The sequence below is a fragment of the Galeopterus variegatus genome, unplaced genomic scaffold (genome assembly GCF_000696425.1).
Source record: "Galeopterus variegatus unplaced genomic scaffold, G_variegatus-3.0.2 Scaffold1220, whole genome shotgun sequence".
NCBI classification, from domain to species: domain Eukaryota; kingdom Metazoa; phylum Chordata; class Mammalia; order Dermoptera; family Cynocephalidae; genus Galeopterus; species Galeopterus variegatus.
Window position 1 is genome coordinate 245,521 of NW_007727331.1, and position 25,330 is coordinate 270,850.

The following is a 25,330-nucleotide window of genomic DNA, read 5'->3' on the forward strand; positions in this document are numbered from 1 at the left end:
GGTTAATCTGTAACAAATGAATGGCACTAGCCTGTTAGAAGAATAAATACTATTGATTAGACTAAAGCTGATAATAAACCAAGGGCCAGAAAAAATGACATTTTCTTTTTTTTTTTTTTTTTTTTGCCTTTTGTCTTTTTCCGTGTCTGGCAACGGATCGCAACCCTCAGTGTTGCCCCCGTACCGGACCGGAGACCAGCAACGGGATTGCAACCCTCGGCGCTGCCCCCGCGCCTCACTCAGCCAGTGAGCGGGAACCGGTCTGCATGTGGGATCCGAACCCTCGGGCGGGAGCGCTGCCGCGCTTCCCAAGCGGCGCACTTATCCAGTGCGCCACCGGGCCGGCCCAAAAATGACATTTTCTGATTATGCCCAGAACAGGAATAGAAAAGGGATAAAGCCTGAAACAGGTGGTTGACAGTGCAGAAATCAATCACCGAACTGAAAAGGTAAAAGTGCACATTGTTCACGGAATTTAGGATTAAGATGTAGAGCTGCAAAAAAAAACCCAGCTCTTTAATATTTAAAGTTCTCCAGGCCTAGAAGAAATTACACCTCAGCAAGTAGAACTCACGAGTAAGAACTACACCAAGAGTCAGCAAGTCCGTTTGATTGTATACTTAACAGTTGCTAACTCAAATCAGAAATTTGGGGTCATTTATGTCAAATTTTTACATAGATGGCTAAAATACTTGGTTATTCATTTTCACAGATTTGGCAGCATCCATAGCCCTCCTTCTCTCTACTACAGAGAATGAAGCATTATTTATCCTCCTAATCTTCATGTAATAGCTATTTAACGACAAAACTATCATTACTGGTAATTGAAGTTGTGATATCTGATATCATTTGTTTCTAAACATTTTATTTCAGTCATAAGTTTTTGCGTATTCTTTTTAAAGCACCACAGTATTGTAGGAAAAGAACTTAAGTAGCACTCACAGAATACACAATAATTAATTCTTCCAAAAGTCTATGTTAAGCTCATTCAGAGAATTAGACCAAGGAGAGCATGGTCAACATGAATGTCATAAACAAGGATGATGCATAGACAAGTTTTCCACTGGAAACAGTATTTTAAGTGATAAAATCAATATACAGTGCTTCAATTACCACCAAAAACTACACAGGTTGTATAGGAAAAATTATGTTCATGAGTATGCAGTTGCAGGTGGGCTTCTTATTTACCATTTTTCAAGCAAAAAACTCTAGAAGTTTCGGGGGTTTTGTTTTTGTTTTTGTTTTTTAATTTTCAGGATGATGGTTACTGCCTCCATTGGGTAACTTGAATGATTTCTCCACCTTTTATTAACCTAGACAACATAGAACTTTTATTTATTTTTATTATTTTGGTGAAAACAAATACAGCAGTGACATTTTATTTTTCTTTCAAGCACACAGGAGAAGACAGAAGTATTACTGATCTTCATTTAGTTTGACAGAGTAATTTCACTAGTTCTTATACTAGTTAGGAACATAAACGTCAAGTACATAATTACTAGGGCAAGAAATATCAAATAAAACAACAGAGTTATATTTTCTTTTTGAGATTACTTTCACAAGACATAGCAACAATTTGTAAAATCCTGAAACTTGAAAGATTACATTATTCAAATTATATTTCTAAGAGTAGAGCTATATATAAACAGAGACCAGAACAAGCTATTAATGAATATTCACTGAAGTCTTCATACTGCACAGGACATAAATTTGAAATTTTTGTACATGTTCTCAATTACAAGCAAAAAGCAGGCCTGTAAACATCAATTTTGCCAGTAGGCTGAAATGGAGAAATAATAGGATTTTACTCAAAAACAGTGAAATAAAGGGCATATACCATTAATCTTCCACATATATAAAGGTTACTCCTTGAATAAAACATACAGCTTTGCATTTTCTTTACAAAAATCTAATGGTGAATTCAAGGAGTTGTGAAAAATGGGAGGAAAACCTCCTCCAGACATCCATTTAAACCTCAACCACTTTTATTCTCCTACCTTTACGGTGGGAAGTGCCTCAGGGGCCTCCCTTCCAACCCCGGATCCTGCAGGGTTTCAGTCTTTCCTGTCTGCCTTTCCCAGCCCACTTCACAGCAGGCTCATTACTGCTTCTGGGCTTTTACTCAATTTCCCCAGCCTAGAGCACCCTCTCCACTGCTGGTATCCAGACCACCTAAATCTTTAGGGAGCTCAGAGCAAGGCCTTCAGAAGGAGAAAGGGTGAGGTGCATGGTCATCAAGACCACCATACATCCTCACAACCAAGACAGCCCTGTCCCACCTACTGGAACTTGTCCTGGAAATCCAGACGATTCCACATCCCCTTACCCCTAGGAAGAGGCTTGAGATCTCCCCCAATGCAGACTGCAGCCTGCAGTCTCATTTATTAGGATAGAAGCAGGGAAGGCAATGCAGAAGCTGAGAACTGAGGGCCACAAAAGCCAGGCAATAGGATTGGAGGCCCGTGGGACATCAGGACAGTAATCAAGTAGTACAGAGGACAGGGGTGACATACAAAATGCTACCCTGGGTCATTTTTAGGCAGTCTATGGCCAAAAAAAGAATTTCCACCTTTAGAAAAGTGGAGTGAAGCTAAGTTTTGGTTCCTTTTAGCTCACCTCTTGCTCACTATGAGGCCCTTCTCTCTGTCCCAGCTTCTCAAATTAAAGCTCAAGAAACAGGTTTTAGTAGAATGGATAGGGAAAAGGGGTGGGGATGTCAGAGTTAGCCTAAAAGAACAGTATCCACAACTAAGCAATTAACTTAGGGCTCCCTTTGCAACTTTCAGGCCTTGTTAAAGAAGTGAGGCAGAGGAATGAGGGCAGTAAGAGATCTGGAGTCTATTTTATGGTACTTTTCTCTCTCTGGACACAGTCAAGGGGGAAAGAAAATTAAGCAGAAGGCCTGCTTTCCCAGTTTTGTTGTCTGTTTCTGAGCTGTAACTGCTTGAGAGAAAGGGAGGAAGGAACGGGGCGTTGTGGGGGGGGGGGAGGTTGGGGAGTTGCGGGGGAAAGAAAAGCATAACAAGCCCCACATTACAAAAACACTCTCCCTCAGTGCCCCCAGCCTGGCAACTATGTCATCTTCAGAGTGGGTGCAGGAGGGAGAAAGAGGGGTTGCTTAACAAAGCTGCCTAGCTTAAGGGTGGTTTCTTGGCTAAGGCTCAGAAGGGCTAACTGCTGGAAGGCACCCTGTTCCAGCCTTGCTTTTTGGGCACTGTCACATATTACTGCCCAACCTGCCTAACAGCCAATTGGGTTTATAGTTTTCCTGCCTAGGAGTTTAAGCCCACAGACGGTTCCTTAGGAGGGAGATAATGGTGGGCCGAGCAAAGCTCAACCAGAAGGTGACAGCAAGTAGGAGTGGACTATAGCATAGCCCTTCATACTCACCAGTAGTTGGTCAGGATGCAGAGTAACCAAAGGTACAGGAACACCAATATGATAACATAGAACACTTCTTTTCTGTTACCTCATTCATACCTAGCAGTCACCCACCAGTCACCTGCTTGATAACCAGTAGGGTGGATGGCCCAGGGAAGCAGCTGGGAACAAGTTAATGGTAGCCTGGAATGTCCAGTTTGGGTTGATGGCTGGGTTGGGATATCAGTTTCATCTCGCAGTGGTGAAACTCAATGAGCTTGCCATAAGTACATGGGTAACAGGAGCACAGCCAGCATAAAGTCTGAAGCCCAGCTAGCTATTTGTAAAGATGTATCAAGCTTCCTTGTGGTAGAGAACCACTCAAAAAACTGGGAGAAGACTATGGTCCCAAGCCATGCAAAGGCAGGCAGTACATATCTACAGCATCATGTGCTTGGCATAAAAACAGGCCATGCACTTGGAACATACTGACAACGATGCAGAAAAGCATGAAGGCCCAGAGGAAGAGCACAGGCATGTAAGTGACAATCTTGCAACTGACTGTTGAAGATTTAGAAGAACCAAAGGACAAAATAATTCAGTATGAAGAGAAAGCAGACAGAAGACTGCATGCTGTTGGCCAAGCATAGGTCCAAAAGGAGTTGGTAAGGAAACTTGCGCAGGAGCTTCTCACAAGGGCAGAGGTTAGCCGGACTGGAATCTGAAGGACCTAGGGCTCTCCACTGGCTGCCTTGCTGGGCCGCGAAGTCCTCTGCGGGGCCCTTCACCCATCAGGTAGTATTGCAGGGGATTGGGCCACAGTTCCCCTTTGATAATCTCAGCAACCCTGTCGAATTCTAGGAGGCTGTGGTCTGAGAACCAATTGAAGAAACTGGGGATAGTGTTCCCTTCCCGGTTCCTGTGAATATGGGCCTGGGGATCTTGGCCACGATGCCAGCGGATTGGAGTGGAAAGAGACACCACGCGGCCAGAGGATCTGCGCTCATATTCCTTGACAAGCCCTTCATTTCGGAAGTAGGGGTTGCCCTGAAAGATGAACCTGAATTTGCAGCCTGCTCTGGGGTGTTTAAGCTCCTCTACTTCCAAATTGATCATGTACCTCATCATGTCTTCATCTTGGCCACTGATCATAGGTGAGAGCTGGGCGTGGTTCCGAAAGGCCGTGACCCAGAAACCTGGGATATTTTGGATGATGAAACTCCTGCGCTGCATGTGGAGCCTTCGCATCCGGCCAAACTTGCGCTCCAGCTGAAGGAAGGCCCTGTCAGCCTGGGCGTTTACGTTGGACAGCTCTTGATCAATGGCCTCCAGCGAGTCCATGCAGTTATTGATCTTCGGGGTCCTGGGCTGCGTCTCCTCTTTCACTCCTCCTCCCACCTTTTTTTCCTTCTGTACCATCTTCTTTTCCTTCATCACCGCCTCTGCTTCTCCCTCCTTTTCCGCTGCTGCTGAGGTGGCGCACTTTTTAGTCGTCACTTCCTTGGCCTTCGCCCCAGGCATCACCTGGGACCCCAACTCCCCTGCGCCACAGCCTTCTAGAGCCTTCTGCCCAGCAGGGATGCGCGGCTCTCCGCGCTGACAGCCATTTTTCTGGCTATTGTCAGCTACCACGGAGACTGAGGCAGCCTCCAGGTCCTTCGTGAGAGGCGGAGCATCTTCCTGCCCCGCTTTGGTAGCTGCTCCGCCGCGACTCCCAGCAACTCGGATACGGAGCGCGGGGCGACAGTTTGAGGCATCCCGAGGTGCATCTCCCTCCGCAGCAGTCTCCAAACTGCTCCCACCTGTGTCCGCCATCGCCTGCGTCACCTCGGCTTCCTCGCGGAGGCCCTGGTTTAGGTCCGGATCTCCTGCGGCATGTTCAGGAGTAGCAAGGCCGCAGGTATTACCGAGAGAGAGCTTGTTGCCCCCATCCAGGCCGCTCATTTTGGTACAAGTCCGACCTGCGTGAGAAGAAGACTCGTCCTCTGCCGCAGCCGCTCTCCCCCTCAACCGGCAGTTAGTACCACCCCTCTTCTCCTCTCCGGCGGCGGCTGCCACGGCAACCGGTGACGTCAGGGCGGTGGCGTCTCATCATCGCGCGAGAACTCGCTGCGCCGGTGATGCGCCTGTCGATCAAGCGCATTCCTTTGTCTTCTTGTTACAAGATGCTACGCGTTTAATCTGTCTAGAAAAGAAATTTGATTACACGCATGGATGTAGACCAAATTCATGCATGTGAGAACTGTGTTAATGTGGATTCCTAAGCCTCTGAATACCTAAGGCACTAAGCTATTAACTGTCTCAAATATTTACTTAAAAAGTAAAAAAGGTTATTGTCTAGTCAAGTCAGTTAGGTCTTGGGCTTTCAAGAATCACAAAGTAGATTCACCAACTCACTGGCCTTACTTTTTTCAGGTGTCTATGCATGGCTATTACCAAAGAATTGAAATGAGCAGAGTTTGATTTTTAAACAGAAGTGTCGCTGTGTTGTGTGATGATTTTAAAAATCAGGAGCAGCTGGGCCGGCCCGTGGCTCACTCGGTAGAGTGCGGTGCTGATAACACCAAGGCCTCGGGTTCGGATCCCACATAGGGATGGCCGGTTCGCTCACTGGCTGAGCGTGGTGCTGACAACACCAAGTCAAGGGTTAAGATCCCCTTACCGGTCAACTTTAAAAAAATAAAATAAAATAAAAATAAAAAAAAAATAAACCTCTGCTCTATGATAATATTGGGGGACCTGAACACACCTGTCAGCATTGGACAGATGATCTAGGCAACAAATCAGCAGAGGAACCATTACTCTTTCAGAGGGAGAGAAGAAATCTAGGGTTATCAGTGGTGGGAGAGGGGAGGGACAGGGAGATAGGGAGAGATTGAACAAGGGGCATAAAGAATAAGTACAATTTGTAACAATATACATACTAGTAATATCGATTTGATCAACATATGTCAAAAATGAATCCCAAAAATATGTATAATCGATTATGATTCAATCAGCAAATAAATAAAGAAAGAATTAAAAAAAAAAAAAAAAAAAAGCAGGAGCAGCTGAAAGGGAGACGTCTCTCATCCTAACAAGAAATAATAAAGGATTATTTCAATTTGCCTTATAGACTTTAAAATGTATACGCTTTGTCCAATGTATACAAAACAATTGGACAATATTTCCTCTTCACTTTTAACTAATATGAGTGGCAAAAAAAAAAAAAAAAAAGAAAGTAATGATGCATATTATGTGTCTCTTTTCCTCACTTTATAATCTTAATCTAAGATATAGTTCCTGCTTCATAATGCCTATGGGCATGAAGTCAGCAAATATTTGCCAGATTTATTCCTGTGGTAATTCACTGCAGGACAGAAGCAATAATCAGCTATTTGCAGGCACTTAAACTATTGTCTCTTAAAATACTATTATTAGTGTATTAGTCCATTTTCTGTTGCTCATAACAGAATACCTGAAATTGATAATTTGCAAAGAAATGAAATTTATTTCTTACAGTTTTGGAGGCTGGGAAGTCCACAGTACAGGGAACACATTCTGTGAAGGTCTTCTTCTTGGTGACTCTTTATAGGGTCCCATGGTGATGCAGGCAGTCACATTGTGAGAATGGCAAAAGCTTTCTCAGGTGCTCTCCGATTGTAAGCCACAACTCGGCATCCATTATAACCCACTAAACAATTAATACATTAATCCATGAATGGATTAATCTATTCATAAGGACAGAGTCCTCACAATCCAATCACCTCTCAAAGGCTCCACCCTTCAAATACCATAATTGGATTTCCCATCCTCTTAACACTGTTACAGTGGGGATCAGTTTCTAACACATGAACTTTTGGGGGGACACATTTAACCCATTGCAATTAGTTCGTTAGAGTGTGAACATAATGGTGTTAATCCTTAGAAAAATTCAAGTCCAAAGGGTAAATTAAATTTTGTATATTTATGTTTAAAAGATTATAACTCTTTGTAACGAAAACTCTATTTTGAGCACCCCAGATTATGATCACTTTCTTTTTTTTTTTTTTTTTTTTTTTTAAAAGACGACCGGTAAGGGGATCTTAACCCTTAGCTTGGTGCTGTTAGCACCACGCTCACCCAGTGAGCGAACCGGCCATCCGTATATGGGATCCGAACCCGGGGCCTTGGTGTTATCAGCACCACACTCTCCCGAGTGAGCGACGGGCCGGCCCGATCACTTTCAAATAAGGGTTCAGAACTAAAGACAGAGAGAAAAAGAATTTAGAGAAAAGCAGGATGTATACTGAAACTTCTAGTGAGGGAAGTAGTTCAACTAAGAATGAGGTGCTGAGGGAAGTACACTAGCAGACCATACAAAGAAACAGCCTGCCACTGCAGCTTTATTTTGTACTCTAAGTCAGCCTACTTAAGGATGGTGTGTCCAGACTGACCTCTTTGCTGCCTGCCAGCTAATCAGCTATCTCATTTAAAAAAAAAAAAAAAAGAAAAAGAAAGTGCAAACAAGATTCACTCACCAGATAGCAATTATTACTTTTTTTTTTTTGAAGGGCATGATAATTTTTTTAAAATTATACCACATTGATCATGATGACCAGCATACACATGATAATGGCTTTTCTCTTAGATATTAATATCACAGTATTTTTGTATACTGAAAATGTTTCAATAAGACCAAGAATATTAGAGAATAAAAAATCATAGATGAACACCAAGGCCAAGGGTTCAGATCCCCATACTGGCCAGCCACCAAAAAAAAAAAAATCGTAGATGAAAATGAACACTAATAATTCTGGTGTCCTACCCCACAGAATTAATTTAAACCCCTATGAATTAGTGGCATTATAACATTATGTAGTTATGAAGAACAAAAGTTCTCTTAGAAGTAGGCAGCATGAACTTATACTTCCTTGTACTTTAATCTTCATTGTTTATAATTTAACGTCCACCCTGGCTAAAGCACAATCATACAAGACACCTCAGATTATTTCTATGCTACCATTGTACAAGTTTAGTGATTTTACTTAAAAAAAAAAAAAAAAAAACACCATCAAAATAAAGAGGCAAATGAAAGTGACTTTCAAATCATTTGAAAAGCATAGTGCTTATTTTTCCAATATAAACTCAAATTAAATGGTTAGCAATTATATCTTTCCTCTCCTTCCTCTTTCTCTTAATCTTTTTGTTTCCTTTGTGGGATGAAATCGATCTGCTGATTTACCTTCTTTGTAAACAAGTAAACAGTGTGCTATAATTAAGTGACCGAGTTGTTCTTTTACTCTATTCTGCATTTTTTTTCCTAAAGTATCTTCGCACTGTTAAAGGAGTAACTGCCTTGGATTATAACCTAAGCCAAGATGTAGAGAAGTAGTAAAAGTTGAAAGTTGATTTGCCATGCAGGGAAAAAAAAAAAAAGTTTGCTATTACAGAACTTTAAATTATAAAATTATATGTCGGGGCTAGCTGGTTAGCTCAGTTGGTTAGAGCATGGTGTTATAACACCAACGTCAAGGGTTCGGATCCCTGTACCAACCAGCTACCAAAAAAATAAAATAAAACATAAAATTACATGTTGACTTTTTTCTTTTTTGTGTTCATACAAAGATTTTTAAAAGATTTCTCTCTCTACTACTCAAAACATCCCTGTCCCTAGCTTTGCTTATTTCTGTCAACTGAATCATTTTCCACTCATAACAGCCTGCCCATTCTTTAAAACTTAGTTCATGTAGATTGCACTAGGCATTTTAAATGCATTAAATTTCATAAACAAGGACCCAGGAATCACAGAGAAGTTAACGTGTTCACAGCCGTACATATATTGTCAAAATGCCTCCTCCCGTCTCCTATGCAAAACCTTCCTTAACTACCTTACCATTCTGATGGACCTCTGAATTTCTACAGCTCTTAAATCCTTTGCTATCAATTTAACACTTATCCTCTACTTTTTAACTTTCTTGGTTGTTTCTTGAAGGTCAGTCTCCTCATTCCAGGTCGACAATGATGGCTGCATGGCACCTTCTTCTTAACATCCACTATTGTATAGCCCAGTAACTCTCTCACAGAATGTTTTAATGAAACTTGATGTTTTAAATGAAAATTGTAAAAGGTTTTACCAAAATGAATAATATGACTTATGCTGGTTTTTCGAGTTGGGTAGATATATATTGTAGCTATGAGTTGTATTTTACATTTTTTGCACATTAGAATATAGTACATTTTTGTATACAGTTGAGCCTATTCTATTGGCAGTTGGCAATAAACCTCACTACACAGAAAAGGTACATGAGTAACTTATGATTCTATGGAAAAATATCCATAAAAATCTAAGGTAATTTTCATTTGGCAGGAGATAAGTTTAACAAAAATCCAAACATAATACAAATAGTAATGACTTTAGTAAAGTATACAGTAAATATTGGAAAATTTATGAAATATTCCCTATTGCTACTCTTTTAAAGTTTGTTTTTCAGAATGATACAGTTTCTGTTTATATATATTCAATACTTTTTTTATTGCTTTCTATATACCAGACACTTTTATGCACTTAAATGTGTGTTATCTCATTTAATCCTCACAAGGACCCTGCGAGGTGATAATGTCATGACCTCCACTTTACTTTGCCTAAGAGGGAACTGAGGCAAAGAGAGATCAAGTGGTTTTTCCAAGATCACACAGCACATAGTGGAGCCACAATCTGATCCCAGGTAATCTGACTCTAGCCTGTGCACCCATTCATTATACTATCCTGCAACCCTACACAATATATAAAATCAGAAGGCACTTTCTTAAAAATAACATATCACCATCCCAGATAGTATACTATAATACACAATTTTAAAAAAAAAAAATCAATATAACATCTTAGTTGTAATTTAAAGGAGAAATAAAAGGAATTAATTTTTTTATTTTTTTTTTTTAAAGATGACCGGTAAGGGGATCTTAACCCTTGACTTGGTGTTGTCAGCACCACGCTCAGCCAGTGAGCGAACCGGCCATCCCTATATGGGATCCGAACCCGGGGCCTTGGTGTTATCAGCACCGCACTCTCCCGAGTGAGCCACGGGCTGGCCCAGGAATTAATTTTTTAAATATCTATTTCAATATCTAAATGCTTCCGCATGCCTACACTTTATGACATGATGAAGCAGTTAGATGGTTATACCTATAGAATCACCAGTGTATGAAACTACTGTAAGCAGCAGTGCTTTGGGTAATGAGATTTTCTGAAATGGTGAGCAGCGTTATGATAAAGTACTGGGGAAAAGCACAAAACTTACTCAATTTACACAGCACATATCTTTTCCATTCTAAAACACACATTTTTTTTTCACATTTTAACATCTCCAAATGACTGCTCATGATATAATCAATCTATAGCATCTTAAAACTGTACACATGAACTTGGTTGTTAGTCTTGCTGGCATGATTGGACAACTGCAATCTCTTGATATTTCAGTTAGTGAACTCTTTAAGAACCATTGAGAAAGGAAAATGAGTCTTATTTGTTCTCTCTTGTTTTTGGAGCCATCTGAACACAACTCAATTGCATTGTTCTAAGTGAAGTTGGAGTTTGGTGAAGAGGATGAGAATTAAGTGTTAAGTGCCAGTTATAAACAACAACTCTACTGACTAAATTAAACCTCAATAAATAAACATTATCTGCATTTCTTAGTGGCATCAACAGTTCTTTACATCTCAGCAGCCAAATTCCAGAAGAATATTAAAACATTTGTACTGCTTTGGTCTATTCTGTTCTTCTAAGGAAAAGTACAACCAAACAATTTAATTCTGGCAGTAAATATTAAAAGTTACATTTTTATATAACTGACAGGAAACAGTTATAATATGATAGGATTTGGAGACCTTCTATTGTTTAACATAAATAAAGATAAGTAAATAGACATATACATTTCAAAAGCCATTCATGAGTGGATTAGGAATAACTTTCAACTAAGGCCAAATGATTCATAGTTAATTGGAATTTCATAGTTAATTGGAATTTTAAATACATTCTTATGGCAAAATTAGCTTACAGACTGCTGAGATATGGTTCAAGGTGTCTTAGCTTGACATGAGAAACTCTAATTGAATGTGGCCTATGTTACTTACATCTTGGGTAATACACTTCTATTTGCTGAGACTTTTCCCTTATCTACTAAATGGTGATAGTGATACTGAACCATAGGATTACTAAATAAAAGTATACACAGGAGATCCTAATATATCTAGTAATTTCTAGAGAAGATTATGAAGACAGATATAAAGTTGGTGCAGAACTGGATATCCAAACTGTGACTGCATGGGGTAGGGAACTCATTGTGATTATTCATATAGGTAAACATTGTGTTTTGCTCTGTTTTGTTTTTATGATGAAAACTTAATTAAGGAAATGGAATCAACTGGAGATGAAACTGAAGAAGCAACAGGGTTTAAAGCAATGATTCCCAAATGTTAGCATGAATCAGAATCACCTAGAACACTGGTTAAAACGTGGTTGCTAGGCCCTAGATCCACAGCTTGTTTCAGGAGGTCAGAAGTGGGGTCCAAAAATCTGCATCTCTAAGAAGATCCAGACAGTGCTGATGCTGCTGGTTTAGGGACCACCTTCTGTGAATCCACTGCTTTAGAGTAATGGAGAGAAGCAGGTTGGAGCTGAAGTCAGAAAGAAGCATTTTGTGGGCATGTTAATGTCCAGAAATGGAGAAAAGAAGCTCAGAGAAATTCTTGAGAGTGCCCCAGGGAGTTCATCTTTGCGTATGCCAGTACTATCTCCGGAACAATATGTCCTGAGCAGACTTCACTGACCAGTTGATGACAGACCTCTTAGTTTGTAAGTTAAGAGAATTTTTAAAAAGATCAATTTTGGCCTGGAATTGAGGGAGTGTAAGTTTAAAAAGTAGTTCCAAGGTTGGAAATATAAATGAAATTATAAGCAAAACAACAGTGAGAACTTGCAAATATAGTCTTGCAAGTAGACACAGCAACTTTTCTTTAACCACAGGGGGAGAGAAGCCATAAAAACTGGAGATAGGCAAATGGAGTTCCAGTTTTTGAATTCTCAAAAATATTTATTTATTTATTTTTTATTTTATTTTTTATTTTTTTTAAAAGATGACCAGTAAGGGGATCTTAATCCTTGACTTGGTGTTGTCAGCACCATGCTCACCCAGTGAGCTAACCGGCCATCCTTATATGGGATCCAAACTCGTGGCCTTCGTGTTATCAGCACCACACTCTCTCGAGTGAGCCACAGCTGGCCCTATCAACGATATTTAAACATCTTATTTATTGAGGTATAATTTACTTAAACTAAAATGCATAAATCTTAGGTATATAATTTTATGTCTGACAAATGGGTACACCTCTGTTATCATCACCCAAATCAAAATATGGAGTATTACTATTACCCTTGAAAATCTGCTCAAGGGCTGGCCCGTGGCTCACTCGGGAGAGTGCAGTGCTGATAACACCAAGGCCACGGGTTCGGATCCTATATAGGGATGGCCGGTTGGCTCACTAGCTGAGCGTGGTGCTGACAACACCAAGCCAAGGGTTGAGATCCCCTTACCGGTCATCTTTAAAAAAAAAAAAAAGAAAATCTGCCCAAGCTTCTTTCTAGTTACTCCCCCAGACCCTGAGACAACAACACTTTGAATTTCACTCACCATACAGAAGTTTGTCATGCTATTGAACTTCATATGCATGGAATTATAAAGCATGAGGGTATTTCAAAAAGTTCATGGAAAAATGTAATTAAAAGATCATATGGGGCCGGCCCGGTGGCGCACTGGATAAGTGCGCCGCTTGGGAAGCGCGGTGGCGCTCCATGTATCAGTAATACCGAGGTCAAGGGTTTGGATCCCCATACTGGCTAGCCGTGAAAAAAAGGTAGTATGAATCTTTCCATGAACTTTTTGAAGTACCATCATATGTATTCCTTTGTCTGGTGTCTTTCACTTAACATGTTTTTGAGATTTATCCATGTTGTTGCATGATCAATAGTTTGTTCCTTTTTTCTGCTAAGTGGTGATCCACTGTATGAATACACAATTTGTTTATTAATTTGTTGTACATTTGGGTTGTTACTAGTTTGGGACTATAATGAATAAAGTTGCTATGAACATTCTTGTGCTCTGTATGTAAATTATACCCAACATACCAAAAATCTAATAACATATTTAGACACTTTGGAAGGGCAAATAGTAGAAGTAAAGGAGATCACTGAAAGGTCACGTCTTTTTTTACAAGGGAATTTGAAAGATAAAGGACATCTGTTAATGGACTTGAAGAGCTCTTAATGGTTAATACCATTCTGCAAAAGAATAGGAACAAAATATAGAGCATATGTACTGAGAGCCTACTACATGCCAGGCCCTTTGGAATAGCTGGATGTTATAACGTGGAATTTCTGAGTCAATTTGACAAAATTGGGAAGAGAGTGGGTATTATCTCACTTGAGTTCAAGGAGAGGGTTATTCATGATTCTCAAGCTTGGCTGCACCTTAGGGTCTAATCTAATTTAATGGATTTGGGGTAGAGACTGGACATCAGTATTTTTTCAAAGCTGGCATCTATAATGAGCAGCCAGATTTGAGAACCATGAAACTAGATGACTTTGTGTCTGGATGTAAATTAAATGAGAAATTTAAATTGAGAGGAAGACAAGTGGAAGTTAATATTAATTACATATTATATGCCAGGCATTGTGCTTGGTGTTTTCAGTCAAACCTCTTATTACAACTATGTTAATCCTTGGAATCTTTTAGCATGGTGTCGGGCATGTAGTTAGCTCTCAAATGTTTGCTGTTACTGTTATCCTCTCTACAACCTAATAATACATTCTCCAAATGCATCCTAGAACATTAGCTTATAATACAGGTATTATAATCCCTACATTATGGATAAGGAAACTGAGGCTCAGAGTAGTTTATTTTGGCTAATGCACTATGTGGTAATTGTAAAACTGGAATTTAATCCCAGTTTACATGTAATGTGTCTTCCCTGTTCATCAGGCCATTTCTAAGACATCTGGATATTTTAAAAAATTAATGTACCTAAGTGATGCTCTTTTGGCGGTGGTGGGGGGTGGTGGCTGGCTGGTATGGGGATATGAACCCTTGACCTTGGTGTTAACAGGGCCTTTCATTTTTAATTGAACCATTTCCTCCTGCCTGTTGTCAAGAAAATTACCTTAAAAGCAAATCCTAAAAAAGTGAAGTCCAAAATTAGACATCCACATTTTTCCTAATGTGGCTTGATGGAAACTCTTCTTCAGGTTTTAAGAATCCCTGAGGTCATAGGAAACGGACCAAGGTGGCCCTTCAGAGCTCAAAGCATTTAAAGTAAACATGAAGAAACTACTGCTCTCAAGTAGAACACCCCCCCATACTAACAAATGGATAAAGAGCCTGTCACTTCTATACAGTCTAGTACTTCAATTATATATTAATATTGAGGGAGGGGAAGTTGGTCCTGATTATGTCTGACACCTCCTCTCAGCCAGGTTGGTCCCATCTGAGTTTGCTTGTGTGCGATGGCTGACTTTAGTGTGTGCATTTGCTGGAGAAAAGGAGGAAATATCCAAGGAATGGTACCCCCTCAATTAGAGTGAGTTCCTCAAGGACAAGAACAACCTCTGCTTTACTATTCCATGTAATACTTTGTGATAGTATCCAAAAAGAAATTATGGCAAAATTGCCATAATTACAAGGCCACTAATTTTCAAATATAAAGTATGCACTTTCTTCAAGTGGTGAGCACTTATTGAATTCACTTGATGCAATGCTGGATTCAGATACATTCCCCTTCTGTTCCTAGCCAGCTGTTAAAATATGGAGCCTATGTAAAGATACACAAAAGTATATTTAATGACTGAAATTATTTTATTTCCTGAGCATCATGTACATCTGTAAACTAAAAAATACTGAGAATTTTCTTTTAGAAAGGATAGGTATCTATAGGTCTTTAATGTTGTTAGAAACTTAACATAAAGATGTGTCAATTTGGCACCCAAATCTACCCTATCCGTATCCAGAAAGTGATGCACATTACATTTTGCAAAGTACTCAGTATATCTTAGGTACTTGAGAACAAGTTCATTAAAGATATTTTACCCTCTTTTTAGACATTGGCCTCTAGCTCTACTTTACCCCTCTTGAATTTTAGCCAGATAATCCTTGTCTTAAGAGTCACAAAAAATTTATGGGAAGCAGTAACATGATTAATTTTTACAAATATTTTGCTTTGAGAATTAGAATTTTATGCTTTCAGGAAGTCTAGAGCCCTGCTATCCTATGTAATTTAAAATTTACTAATAGCCACATTAAACAACGAAAAAACAGGGAAAATTAATTTTAATATTTAACACAATATCAAAAATATTATTTCAACATGCAATCAATATGAAAAAATTGAGATATTTTATACTTTTTTCCATACTAAGTCTTTGAAATCCAATATTTTTACAATCTAAGTTTAGACTAGCCACATTTCAAATGCTCAAAAGCCTTTGGTGGCTAAAGGCTACTACTGTATTGGACAGCAAATGTCTACAGTCTAACCCTCTCCTATTTCCAGTGTAATAACCACCTTAAAATGTACAAAACCATAAAAGGTGACCCAAAATTAAGTAATGCTGTTAAAATGGCAAGTGAAAGATTAAATGTTTAAGTGTTTGAAACTTTTCTAATTACTAAAATGAGAAATTTTGCTGTTATTTAGGAATGGTTTTGCAAACCTTTTTGACATCATTTTTACAAATGCCTTGAAAACCATTTCTTCTTTCCATTATCTTATTAAAATTCTTTCTATACCAAGATCAAGGGTTCAGATTCCCATACCAGCCAGCCTCCCCGCAACAAAAACACAAAAAAATTTTTCAGCCCTAGGTTATTTTGTTCTTTTTCCCCATCTCAGTTGTTCATTCATTCTGTCATTCAATAAATATTTACCTGCTGACAACTATGTACAAAACATTATACTAGATGCAGTGAGGGATGTAAAAGGCACTCCATGCTTACTTTCAATTTTCAAACTAATAAGAGTGAAAATGTGGAAATCGTGTGAAAATATATCTCTGTATTTTATTTTACTGTATCATTCTCCGTTTGTTTGCATAACAGCCCTTCCTCAATTCTTTAACAATGAAGGGAATGGACTTTCTCTTATTCTTTTTCTCTTCCCTGGGCCTAACAGAATGCCTTAATAAATATTTGTGGAATTCACTATAATGAATAATTATGTGTTACTTTCTAGAACAGAGGTTCCTACAAAGTACATTAAGTACATAAAGAAACACTTTATCTTCCCTACAGGGAACAGAAAGACTACAAGGCAGAGGAGTTACCAAGGACAAGCCTTGCACAGGCTTGTAACACCAAGGTCACAGATTTAATCCCCAAACCAGCCAGCTGCCAAAAACAAAAACAAGGACAGGCCTTGAAGGATTTGACAGATAGAAACGGGTGGTAGTGAAGTCTGAAGACAAGAATGAACAAGTTTTTACAGAAAGTATAAGAATAGAAGAGTACATCACATATGATAGATACTCCCTGATGTCTGCTTATTAAATGCACAAGTGAATAAAAGAAAGAGGCTGAATGACCTGAGAATATCATTTACGGACACAGAAATGGAGGAAAGAAGTGACATCATGAGTAAGCAGTTGCAATTGCTAACATTTTAAAGGAAAACAACAACAGCAATAATTACCCTCCCTACCTTGGAAGGTATAGTTCTGTGCCCTATTTTCTTACCTTTGGGATAATGCTTATTTTGTCCTTTTAAGAAATTTAATGACTCCATAATCTCTCATTAACTTGAAAAATTTCATTTGAGCATGTTTGTGGGCAGGGTGAAAAATAAGAAATCCAGTAGTGACATGCTTTTATTTTAACCATCATGCAAGTAAAGGAAGATAAATATGCCAGTGGTACACTTCCAATTTGACAGAGTATTCTCACAGGTATTTATGCAATTTAGGAAAAGAGACACATCAATTACTAAATTGTTACCAGGGCAAATTACCAAGTGAGACAATCAAACAAGCCACACATTTTTGTAGATTAATTTTCCATGAAGACAACAATTTGACAAGTCTGGTAGACACCAAGTTATTCAAACTATGTTTCTAAGAATACAGTTTAACAGAGTAGAACAAGTTGAAAACTGTTATAAATATTCACATAAGTCTCTATATTGGACAGCAAATTAAGACTGTTATTCTTCTAAATGTTCCCAGTTGAAAGCAAAAGAAAGATTGTATAGTTCAATTTTCCCAATAAGTAGAAACACAGAAAATAAGATTTTACTAAATACTAGTGAAATAAGGACACAGTATTAACCTTCACATAAATTAGGCCAAATAAAAACAAGAGAGAAAGCATCCAAAGTTGCACTGTGTGTGTTTCTTTAAAGAACTCTTGTTCAGGCTTTTTGTTCAGTTTCCCCTGCTAAGGGCACCAAACACGATCTCTTAGTTCTTCCCTCTACTATAAACTATACCTCACCTTTCATTCTATCTAGATCTGTCTCCTTTAAACCTTCTAGGACTTGCTAAAGGGGCTGGTGTGTTGGGAAGAGAGCAAAGAGGACAAAAAGAGCTCTAACAGTATATTTTACAGGACAACCTCTCTGTCTCCGTAAATGAAACAACTAAAATAAACTAAAAAGCCTGCTTTTGCAGATGTTCCTAAGCCGTCATTTTTTTTTTTTTTTAAGAGATAGGAGAAAAGGGGGGAGAGACAGAGAAAGGGACCTTGGCAGAAACCAAGGCAGGTGGGCATAGCTAGTGGGAGGCAGCAATAAGTGACCAGAGGTGCAGGATGGAGTAGCATAAATCACATAGAACAAGTTCCCCATTGCTTCTCTTCCTTGATTCATTAATGTCCAGTAACTGTCCACAGGCCATGTGCCTCTACTGCTAGATGCACAGCAGACAGCAGGTGGCAGTAAGCAGATCGGAGGCCCTGGGAACACAGGGCCCCTAGAAGTGTAGATAAAGGCAGTGCAATCTTACAGCATCATTTGCTTGGCTTAGAAGCAGTGTGAACAGTGGCCATGCAACACACAGTATTAATGCAGAATAGCATGAAGGCAATGTGGAAGTGGAGAACCATGTCCACGACAGTCTCAATCTTGAGGTTGAAAGAACTGAATATCCAGAGGAAGAGAGGATGCAGAAAGGTCAGCAAAAAATTAAAACAAAACAAAAAAAGCATACCCATTGCTGTTTCCCAAGCACAGTTCCAGCATGAGGTGGTAGGGGACCTTGTGCAGGAGTACTGTCAAGGGCAAAGTTTAACCCGACTGGAACCCAAAGGGCCTGGGGATCTCCACTGGCTCCCTTATTGGGCGACGTCTGGCTCTACGGACTCCTTCACGCAACAGGTAATATTGCAGTGGATTTGGCCAAAGGTCCTCTTTGATAATCTCAGCAATTTTGTCAGACTCTGGAAGGCTGTGGTCTGAAAACCAGGTGAAGAAGCTGCAGATGAGGTCTTGGTTTCTGCGAATGAAGGACTGGGGTTCACGTCCTCTGCGCCATATGATTGGAGTAGAAAGAGACACCACCCGGCCAGACGATCTGACCTCATATTCCTTGACAATCAGCTTATTTCTGAAATAGGGGTTTCTTCGGAAGAAGAACTTGAATTTGCAGCCAGTCCTAGGGTGTCTGAGTTCCTTTACCTCCAAATTGGTTATATACCTTAACATCTCTGCATCTTGGCCCCTAATCATGGGGGACAATTGAGGGTGGTTCCGAAAGGCAGTCATCCAGAAGCCCGGGATATTCTGAATGATGTAGTTTCTCCGCTCCAGGTAGTGTCGACGCATTCGCCCAAACTTGTGCTCCAGCTGTTGGAAGGCCCTGTCAGCCTGAGCATTCACAGTGTCCAGTTCCAACTGGATGGCCTCCAGAGGATTCATGCGGAGAGCCACATTCAGAGGCCAGGGCCCTGCCTCCTCCTTCACCTCCTCTTCCACTCTATTTTCCTCCACCACTTCTACTTCTTCATCCACGGGCTTCTCTTCCACCTGCATCTCCTCTTCCACTCCCTCCTTCAGCACCACCTCAGCCCTCTTCTCCGCATCCATTGCTACAGGGAAGGTGACGTTCTTTTCGGTCGCCACTTCCGCGGCCTTCGCCCCCGCCATCACCTCAGACCCCGACCACTCTGCGCCACAGGCTTCTAGGGCCTTCCCCCCATCCTGAAAGCCATTTTCCGGGCTGCTGTCAGTTGCCGCCAACAAAGAGGCTGCTTCCAGGCCCACCGTGGGAGGCGGAGCCTCTTCCTGCCCGCCTTTGGTCGCTACGTGGCTGCGACCCCCGTCGACTCGGGTCAGTGTAGTATGGCCACAGTCCGCGGGATCCGACGGTACTCCCCCCTCCTCTGAAAGCTGAGGCGGTGGGATCGCGACGGTCTCCAAGCTTCCCTCACCCGTTTCCGCCATCACCTGTGTCGCCTCGGTTCCCTCCCGGAGCGTCAGGCACTGGTGTGGGTCCGAGTCTCCCGGGTCATGGTCGGCAATAGTGAGGCTGCGGGTTTGGGGGAGAGAGGTCCTCTCGACCCCATCCAGGTCGCTCATGATGGTAACAAAGCAACGGTAGATGAACGCCTGTTTTCCTCACAGAAGCCTTGCTCGGGACTAGCCGCCGCTTACACCGCTCACCCTCTGGTCTCGCGAGCGTCTCTGTGGCGGTGACGTCAGGGCTGTAGATCTCACCCTATCGCGAGAATTTGCCGCGCCCCTCTTTTCTGCGCCGTACTCTGTAGCCAGGAGTGTTCTCTTACTTTTACTTCTGTAAATGTAACCAGTTGGAATTGTAATTTTACTTACATAAGTAGATGTAGGTCGTCTTCAGAGACGAATGGCACTGACGACTCTCCTTGCATTGCATCTGGAAACTTCCCCCAGTATGCAAGCTGGAGCGAGTATGGTGATCCCAGTCTTAATACTGCCATCGAGTGTCTGAAAACAAATGTTTTTCTGGTTTTCATGTTTTTTGAGGTAGGAGACTAAATCGACACTCTTGCTCCATATGGCTGAGAGCAAAAGTCTTCTCTTTATTTTTAACTAAGATGAATAGCGGAATGTTTGCTTTTCCTTAAGTAAAAGTGACATGAAAATATCAATTCTAGCCTCTACCATTACTGGGAGAAAAAGCTACTCAGCTGCTTTTTACCACTAAAGTGATGCATATTATTCATTGCTGGTCCTCAATTTATAATCTGCGTCAAATAAGTGTTAAATAATCACTGTGTTTCCAATTCTCTCCTTTCTAGACAAGCCAAGGTAATGAATCCAGGCCTTACTTCATTTCTTTCAGTATAATACGTATTGGCAGGAATTAAGCCTGGATCAATTTGCTAAATCTTGCTCCATGCCCCCTCACTGCAAGAAGGAGGAAATGATAGCTACTTCCAGCCCCCAAAACTATTGATTTATTAATGTATTTAGTTCTGTAAAGTAAGAAAGTTTGGCTCTAATGAAGTATCTATTCATGGCAAACAGCTCACAGAGTTGAGCTCTCTTTGGTGTCTCTTTGATTGTTTCAGTTTGTTGACTTGTGGATTAAACTGGTGTTTTCTTAGAGAGTTAGATAAAATATCAGTGGAGGGCCATTCACCCCCATTTTATGAGGAAAAGCCAGGTAAAATGGATCAGCAAAATGTCCGTGAAGTAGAAAACAGATTTGCAAGATGCAACATACAGCTGGTTGGCCCAAGATGTAAGAGGCGAACATTTTTTTCTACTTGATTTGCCTTGTGTGGTAGGCTGATGGCCCCTAAAGATGTTCATGTCATAATCCTCAGAACCTGTTACGTGGCAAAAGGGACTTTGCATGTATGATTAAGTTAAAGATCTGGAGATGGAAAGATTATACTGGATTATCCGGGTGGGTCCCAGGGAACTGCAATAAGAAGGATGCAGGGGTGTCAGTCAGAAAAGATGTGATGACCAAAGCAGAAGTGAGAGAGAAAAAGAGAGAGCAGAGCTATACTGCTGGCTTTGAAGATGGAGGAAGTAGCCAGGATCCTAGGAGTGAAGGCAGCCTCTGGAAGCAGGAAAGGTATTGAAATGGATTCTCCCTAGAGCCTTCAAAGGAACACCTGCCAACACCTTTATTTTATGACATCTAACCCCCAGAACTGTAAGATAATGAATTTGTGTCATTGTAAGCTATTAAGTTTGTGGTAATTTGTTTCAGAAGCAATGTGAAATGAACACACCTTGGGTTAAGGTTTGGTTGCATCTATGCATGGATCAAGTTGTTTCTAACAGCAGCCCCTACAACCTTGCCTGTTGCTTCCTGTGAGGTCCACCTCAACAGCTGTTGTCCATAACAGCTTGAGTCTCTCGAATATTCAGACCATAAATATACTTAAGCAATACACAGAAAGACAAAATTAAAGCCCAGACATACCACAAATGATAATTTGAGAAGACTGTGAACTGCAGGAGGACAGGGTTGCAGTTTTGCTTACCTCTGTTTACCTAATGCCTAGCACATTGCTTTGACAGTATTCCATGAGTTGTTAAAGTGTTAAATAAAGGAGCAAGTAAACAGAATAGTTTCTCCTGTTTGCAACTTGGTACTTGCAGAAGAAAAGTAAGGTGCATGTAGATTGTTACCTTGCTGTCCTCCCTATCTGCCACTGGCAAACCAGAGGATGGCTCTACTGTATACAGTAACAAAGTTCTGGTCAAGAGAAGGAATTTCTACATGTGCATCAGAGCCTCTAAAAGCATAGGAAAACCACAGAGAAAACACTTTTGTTTAACAAATAATGTACATTTTGTGGTCACACTGTATGACAAACAAAACTCTGAAAAGACCAACATATTTGGGTAAGTTTACATAGCAAAACCTCAAACTACCAGCACTGTATTTCCAATTCTTCTGTCCTTTCTGGACAAGACAAGGTAATGATTCCAGACCTTACTTCATTTCCGTCTGCAAGGAATGAGTATAGTTCCTATCATGCATGGATGGAATTTGGTATAGATAAGAATGAAGAATGGAACTTTCCACAAGGACTGCTTCTTTTTAATTGCCATGAAATCATCCTCTATCTTGGAACTGGAATAATTTAATTACAGATGGCGTAATTTAATTTGGCCTGAAGTGGAGACTTTTACTATTCCAATATGCCTTCTATTTTTAAGCAAAAAGGAGTCCCAGACTTTGACCAGTCCTGGAAGATAAGGCTTTATTTGTCAACATTGCCATTATGATGTCTACAAGTATAAGTAGTGCTCTTAAATGATAATGTTAGGAAAGACACTATTTACAGATGATACAAATTTAATCAGTACTTTACTGAATGTCATTTCCCTGGATAGAGCTGAAACACTTTGGAGAAACTCTTCCTTCTCTTTTTGTTAGTACATCTGAGAAGCTGTGATTTGGAATATTTGGTTGAATATATATAGAAAATGAGAAAAAACAAATTTATTCTAATTTTAATTGTCTGAAAATCACGGTAGAGAAGTGATTGTGATTATAACTCTTCGTTATAAGTGATAGAGAGCTCAGGTTATGATCGCTTTTGAATAAGTACTCAGGAGAAAGGCTGGTGAAGGGCAAGGGTTTTAGAGAAAAAAAAAGATATGGGGGACGGCCTGTGGCTCATTTGGGAGAGTGTGGTGCTGATAACACCAAGGCCACAGGTTTGGATCCTATATAGGGATGGCCGGTTGGCTCACTGGCTGAGCGTGGTGCTGACAACACCAAGCCAAGGGTTAAGATCCCCTTATCGGTCATCTTTAAAATAAATAAATAAATAAATAAAAATAAAAATAATTTTTAAAAAGATATACATACTCTATGCCATATTTTTTTTAAAGAAAGAGTCTTTGCTTGAAAGGAGGAACTGTCTAGGATTTCTACCTGCACCAAGGCTCACGTGCTCAAGGAGTTATTTTACCATGCAGGGAAAAAAAAAAGTAGTTGCTATTTGCCATAGAAAATTGTTCTTGGGCCGGCCCATAGCGCACTCAGGAGAGTGCAGCGCTGGGAGCACAGCGGCGCTTCCGCCACGGGTTCGGATCCCATGTAGGACTGGCCGGTGCGCTCACTGGCTGAGCGTGGTGCGGGCGACACCAAGCCAAGGGTTGCGATCCCCTTACCGGTCACGAAAAAGACAAAACAAAAAAGAAAATTGTTCTTATTATAGTAGGGCTATTAACTGTGGAATTTTTTTCTTTTTTTGTACCTAGAAGTCTTGAAAAGGATATGTGTCTCTTTTACATGACACAGGTTATGCTGCTATTGGAGATATTCTCTTTCTAGACCAATACAGCCCATTCTCTAAGACCCACCTCAAACCTATCTTACTTTAGAATATGCTAGGCATTTTACATGCATTAAATTGTCAAATTTTATTAAAAAAAGAAACAGTAAAGCTGAAAGGTTAACTAACTCAACTAAGGTCATACATGTAATAACGGCTAAATTCTTTCTCTCTTTTCCTGGGTGCAGCTTTCCTTCACTACCCTACTCATTTATCTTCCTTCCCTGAATGCCTACAACTCTTTATGAGTTCATTATAAGCTGTGTGATGCAATTTAGCACTTAATTATACTTTTCCTCCTAGTGACTCTGGTTGCTTTATACATGTCAGTCTCATCATCCCAGCAGTATCCCATCGGATAGGGGCATAGTTGCTGCCGCTTTTGCATTTACTCAGCATAGCATTTGGCTTGGACTTTAGTAGATTCTTAATGATATTTGTTAATGTAAATAAAATAAAACCTCCAATGACCTAATAGTTTGTCTACACTGTATTTTATTTGATGGAGGAATGTATTTTGGCTATGCCTCATGTATTACCTTTTGCACTATGGAATATACGATATATTGTATGTTACAGAGCATTTCTGTGGCAATTGGCAATAAATCTAATTACCCAAAATATAGTTGAATCTTTTCTAATATGGTTCTATGGGAAAAGATCCACAGAAAAACATGAAGTTATTCTCTATGATATCAACACATCATAGATCTTCAGGAATGATTTCTCAGATGGCAAGGAGTTTAGCAGAAGTTCAGACATTTTCATTTTGCAGAAAGATAGTTTTCTGATTATAATTAAGGATAGTTTTCACTTATTTATTGCTTTTAGTGTACCAGACTGTTATAAACACCATTCCATGTATCGTATCATTTAGTTCCCATAAGAACCCCGTGAGGTGATGCTATTATAACCTTTATTTTACTTTTTAGGGAACTTAGGCAAGGAGAAACTGAGTCATTTACGCAAAATGACATAGAAAGTGGTAGACCCATGATTCAAACCCAAGAAGTTTGACTCAAGAGCCCGTGCTCTCTGAACAAAATGCATTTTCTTAAAATAAGAGCATAAAACCATCCTTAAGTTAGACTGATACACAATTTTCTCCCTTCTCCCCCTTTTCCCTGTCCACAACCTTATTAATATTTGCTAGGAAAGTACCCAAGTATTTGCTTCTATTTAGAGGAAAAGCAGTTCTCCTGATCCCCAAATTCAGTATTTTCTCAGCCCTATCAGACCGAAGGCTGCCTTTTTATAACAGATATTTTCTAAAACAGTCTTTACTTTCCCAAAATGAAATTCATAGATAATATAACCCACCTACACACATAAACAGAAAAAATATATAATGATTTAACTCTATAAAGGAGAACTAAAAGTAATTTATAGTAGTATCTGTTTCGATATGTAAAGGTGTCAACATGCCTACAGCATAAGAAATGCAAAGTAGTTATAAAGTTACACCCCTGGGCCGGCCCGTGGCTCACTCGGTAGAGTGCGGTGCTGATAACACCAAGGCCATGGGTTCGGATCCCATATAGGGATGGCCGGTTTGCTCACTGGCTGAGCGTGGTGCTGACAGCACCAAGCCAAGGGTTGAGATCCCCTTACCGGTCATCTTTTTAAAAAAAAAAAAAAAAAAAAAAAAAAAAGATAAAGTTACACCCGTTGATACAATCTCCATGGATGGA

General features: G+C 40.1%; 2 protein-coding genes across 2 annotated transcripts; both read right to left on the minus strand.

Moving 5' to 3' along the window:
• Nucleotides 1-1,648: 1,648 nt before the first annotated feature.
• On the minus strand, nt 1,649-5,386 carry TSPYL4 (TSPY-like 4). Its single transcript, XM_008575624.1, has one exon. The coding sequence runs from the start codon at nt 5,302-5,304 to the stop codon at nt 4,066-4,068; it is 1,239 nt and encodes a 412-aa protein (XP_008573846.1). The 5' UTR covers nt 5,305-5,386; the 3' UTR covers nt 1,649-4,065.
• Nucleotides 5,387-17,214: 11,828 nt separating this feature from the next.
• On the minus strand, nt 17,215-20,018 carry TSPYL1 (TSPY-like 1). The gene has a single exon (XM_008575625.1). It carries the CDS (start codon nt 19,927-19,929, stop codon nt 18,640-18,642), a length of 1,290 nt encoding a protein of 429 aa, XP_008573847.1. The 5' UTR covers nt 19,930-20,018; the 3' UTR covers nt 17,215-18,639.
• Nucleotides 20,019-25,330: the final 5,312 nt, after the last annotated feature.